At 52.4% G+C, this 4,195-nt stretch overlaps 1 protein-coding gene across 1 annotated transcript; it reads right to left on the bottom strand.

Annotated features, from left to right (window-relative positions):
• Window positions 1-1,838: 1,838 nt before the first annotated feature.
• On the bottom strand, window positions 1,839-2,420 carry LOC120688968. The gene is made up of 2 exons (XM_039971309.1): window positions 2,062-2,420; window positions 1,839-1,959 (listed from the first exon to the last, which is right to left on the bottom strand). The coding sequence occupies exons 1-2, from the start codon at window positions 2,418-2,420 to the stop codon at window positions 1,839-1,841; spliced, it is 480 nt and encodes a 159-aa protein (XP_039827243.1).
• Window positions 2,421-4,195: the final 1,775 nt, after the last annotated feature.

Below are 4,195 nucleotides of genomic sequence, written 5' to 3'. Positions count from 1 at the left end.
GAGAGAGCCGCCGTGGCCACGTGCCAAGAACTCGAGGGGGAGGGAGGCTCGTCTGGGAGCTCGGTGGCCAGTTGCCTGAGGGCTTTGTTGACGGCCATTATTTCCTATTTTGACCGTCAACTTCTCGGGAATAACATGAGCTTTACACCATGTTCCATACATATTTGCTTATGTCTAACAAAGTGCAACAAGTTTTGGATGAGTTGTGGTCACAGGAACTAGTGTACCAAAAATCAGAAAAAATGGACAAAATAACAGGCCGGCCGGCCTACCCTAGGCCGGCCGGCCTGGCACCTCAACATACCATGCCACGAAACTTTGCCAGAATGATCATGAGCACAAATCCAAGCCAATCCAATTTGGTTCTGTCCAAAATTCACAAACAAAGGCCAAAAGGCTTGAGCAATGGAAGGTTGGGTCCACTTTCAGTGTCCAAATGCAGTTTCAAAACCTAAACCGCCTTAAGCAAGAATGTGCAACCATTGATTGATGCGTCTGTGGAACGGAGGGCCGAGAGGAGCCAAACCCAGGCAGGCCAGCCTAGGGGAGGCCGGCCGGCCTAACAATCATGTGCTTTGGACCTAATCCTCTTCCACCGACTTCCAGGAGACAATCCAAGCCATCCACAAAAAGTCGAGGGCCAGATGGTGGGACCTAGGGGAGGCCGGCCGGCCCCACTTTGCTTTGGACCTAGGGGAGGCCAGCCAGCCCCACTTTGCAGCTGCTCGTGCTCCACTTCGTGTGGAAGTTACATCAACCGGCCTAGTTGCTTACAACACACGCGCCCACCTCGTACCGACCTTGGAGCACTATAAATAGAGAGCAACACCCTCACTCTCAACACACACCAAAGGAGTTCTCTCTTCTCACTTTTAGTTTCTAGGGTAGGTTAGGTAGTCTGGGAGTTAGAGTCGAGTCAAGCTTGTCTCGGGATTCCGGAGTCGTCATCGGAAGTCGGGTATAAGCTCTTGTATCTTTTCCTTTGACATTTATCAATATAAGTTATATTCTTTATCTTTTCGAGTCATCTTTACTTTCTGCATTTATTTATCTTTCCAAGTTATCTTGCTTGTGTACGGAAGTAATTTCTCTAGCTTAGGCTTTCTACCTATCTTATTTATCGGGATCTTATCTTACGGGTTTTCTCGCCTGGACTAGAGTATCTCAAGTTAGTGCTCTAGGTTGAGGGGGATTTCTCTTGTTCGCGACAAGAGAAATCCTAACACCGAGTACGGATGTGATGTCTGGGCTTAGTGTTAGCTAGAAAGTGTGTTCCACCCCACGGAACTGTTGTGGTATTCGGTAGGTGGTGACAGCCCTATCCGTCCTTTGTAGTCCACCACTTTCGGGTGTTTTCATAGCAGTAGTTGCAGGTTGCCGTTGGACTCCCCTCTCATCCCTTTCTGAAGTCCTTCCTCTTCCAGCCGCCAAAGTAAGCTCTAGGTTCCCGATAACTAGTTAGAAGCAAGGTTTAGTCTAGAGAGGCTAGCTCGATAGTTTAGAAGTGTTTTAGGAGTCTTTTTCACTCGTTGTCCTCCCAGCTGCTTACCTCTCTAAGGATTAGAGTCTCCTGTGTCAGCCGGTCATCATTGGCCATTATCTTATCCTATCACATCAGGCTTACCCCCACTAAGTTAGTCGGTTGATATCTCTAGTAAAGCTTGTCATTCGATTCTTCGATACTCTTTAACCATAGTGCTTCCATGAGGAAATATGTGATACCCTGGAATACTCCATGGTGAAGTGCTACAGCGGTGATTCTGTGCGCTTGTGGAATCCATATTGTATTGAGCATAAGAAACGCCAACAGGCACTGGGCGGCCGGGTGACTGGACGCCTTATGGATGCGCCACCGCCGACCAGTCCACGCGTATGTGGTAGTCATTGCAAAATTCCAAGAACTTCTTGCCTGTGAACTGGGTGCCATTGTTAGTGATGATCGAATTCGAAACCCCGAACCTGTAGGCTATATCAGTGAAGAACAGCACGGCTTGCTCAGATTTGATCTTGCTGATGGGTCGAGCCTCGATCCACTTGGAGAACTTGTCGATTGCTACCAACAAGTGGGTGAAGCCCCCGGGCACTTTTTGCAGCGGCCTGACGAGGTCCAATCCCCACACAGCGAAAGGCCATGTGATGGGGATTTTCTGCAGAGCGTGCACTGGGAGATGCATCTTCTCGGGGTAGAATTGGCATCCCTCGCAGGTCCGTACGACCTCGGTGGCGTCGGCGACTGCAGTTGGCCAGTAAAAGCCCTGCCTGAACGCATTGCCCACGAGGGTCCGTGGCGCCGCGTGGTGGCCACATACTCTTGTGTGGATATCCCAGATCAGCTCCTTGCCCTCGGGGATGGCGATGCAGTGTTGCATGACTCCCGAGGGGCTGCGCTTGTACAGCACATCGTCGATCAAGAAGGCCATGCCTGGCGATGTGCCACGCCTGAGCACGGTCCGAGGGTAAGCCCCTCGGATCATCTAGTCGAGGTACTGGGTATGCCCATCTCACGAAGGCAGAGCCTCATCAATCTCCATCGCTTCAGCCTCATCCGCCGAGGAGATCTCGGTACCTATCTCCATGGCCTCGGACTCCTCCGCTGAGGGGACTTCGGCTGAGGGCTCGGCGGGTGCAGCCCCCGAGGGTTCGGTGGTCACCCCGGTGGCTCCCGCTAAATTCTTGAAGTCGACGAATGGTTTGGCGAGGTCACGGGCGAAGACGTTTGGAGGAACGGTGGTCCGCCTAGACACGATCTTAGCCAGGTCGTCTGCTTCCCCGTTGTACTTGAGCGCGATGTGGTTGAGCTCGAGCCCGTCGAACTTGTCTTTGATGCGACGTACTGCGTTGCAGTACGCCTCCATTTTCGCGTCGTGGCAGCTTGACTCCTTCATCACCTGGTCGATGACGCGCTGAGAGTCTCCCCAGACGTCGAGGCACTTGATGCCTAGCTCGATGGCGATGTGGAGGCCACTGAGGAGAGCCTCGTACTCTACCATGTTGTTGGACACCGGGAAGTGTAGGTGCACCATGTAGCGCATGTGCACTCCGAGGGGTGAGACGAAGAGGGGGCCCGCGCCTGCACAAGTCTTCATCACGGACCCGTTGAAGTACATGAGCCAGCATTTTACTTGGATCTGAGGTGGGGGCAGCTGAGTGTCGGTCCACTCAGCAATGAAATCCGCCAAGACTTGGGATTTGACTGCCTTGCGAGGTGTGTAAGAGAGAGCCTCTCCCATCAGTTCCACTGACCACTTGGCTATCCTACCCGTGACCTCCCGGTTGTGGACAATCTCCCCCAGAGGGAAGGATGAAACCATGGTGACGGGGTGAGCCTCGAAGTAGTGGCGCAGCTTGCGCCGAGCCAGGACTACTATGTAAAGCAGCTTCTGGATCTGTGGATACTGCGTCTTGGTTTCAGATAGCACTTCACTGATGAAGTACACCGGCCTGGACGGGCAAAGAATGTCCCTCTTCTTGTCTTTCCACAACGATGGCTGCGCTGACCACCTGGGTCGTTGATGCCACGTATAGGTAGAGGGGCTCGCTGTCCATCAGTGGTGTTAGGATTGGATCATGAGTGAGCGAAGCCTTGATCTTGTCAAGAGCTTCCTGAGCCTCGGTGGTCCACGAAAAGCGCTCGGTTTTCCTCAGGAACCGATTCAGAGGCAAGCCCTTCTCACCGAGGCATGAGATGAAACGGCTAAGGGCTGCTAGGCAACCCATGACCCTCTGCACCCCCTTTTGGTCTTGGATCGGTCCCATCCGAGTGATGGCCGAGACTTTCTCAGGGTTGGGTTCAATGCCTCGCTGGGAGACGATGAAGCCCAAGAGCATGCCACGAGGCACCCCGAACATGCATTTTTTCGGGTTTAGCTTTACCCCTTTGGCTCAAAGGCAATCGAAAGCGATCCTGAGATCGGCTACCAGGTCGTCCGCCTTCCGGGATTTTACAACGACGTTGTCGACATATGCTCCTACGGTTCGCCCGATATGATCCTTAAATATGTGGAGCATACATCGCTAGTATGTGGCTCCGGCGTTTCTAAGGCCAAATGGCATCGTGACCTAGCAGTACATGCCGAAAGGAGTGATAAAAGAAGTCACGAGCTGGTCGGACTCTTTCATCTTTATTTGATGGTAACCGGAATAAGCATCAATAAAGAATAAAAGTTCGCATCCCGCAGTCGAATCAATTATTTGA

Source organism: Panicum virgatum, chromosome 9N, assembly GCF_016808335.1.
Source record: "Panicum virgatum strain AP13 chromosome 9N, P.virgatum_v5, whole genome shotgun sequence".
Classification (NCBI taxonomy): Eukaryota; Viridiplantae; Streptophyta; class Magnoliopsida; order Poales; family Poaceae; genus Panicum; species Panicum virgatum.
This window is presented reverse-complemented; position numbering and strand designations above follow the sequence as displayed.

What these genes read in the sequence shown, in the direction of transcription:
- LOC120688968 (XM_039971309.1), bottom strand. Translation starts at nt 2,420, where the DNA reads ATGGCCTTCTTGATCGACGATGTGCTGTACAAGCGCAGCCCCTCGGGA. An exon ending in CCCGGGGGCTTCACCCACTT is followed by an intron (nt 1,960 to 2,061) that starts GTTGGTAGCAAT and finishes TATAGCCTACAG; the next exon opens with GTTCGGGGTTTCGAATTCGA.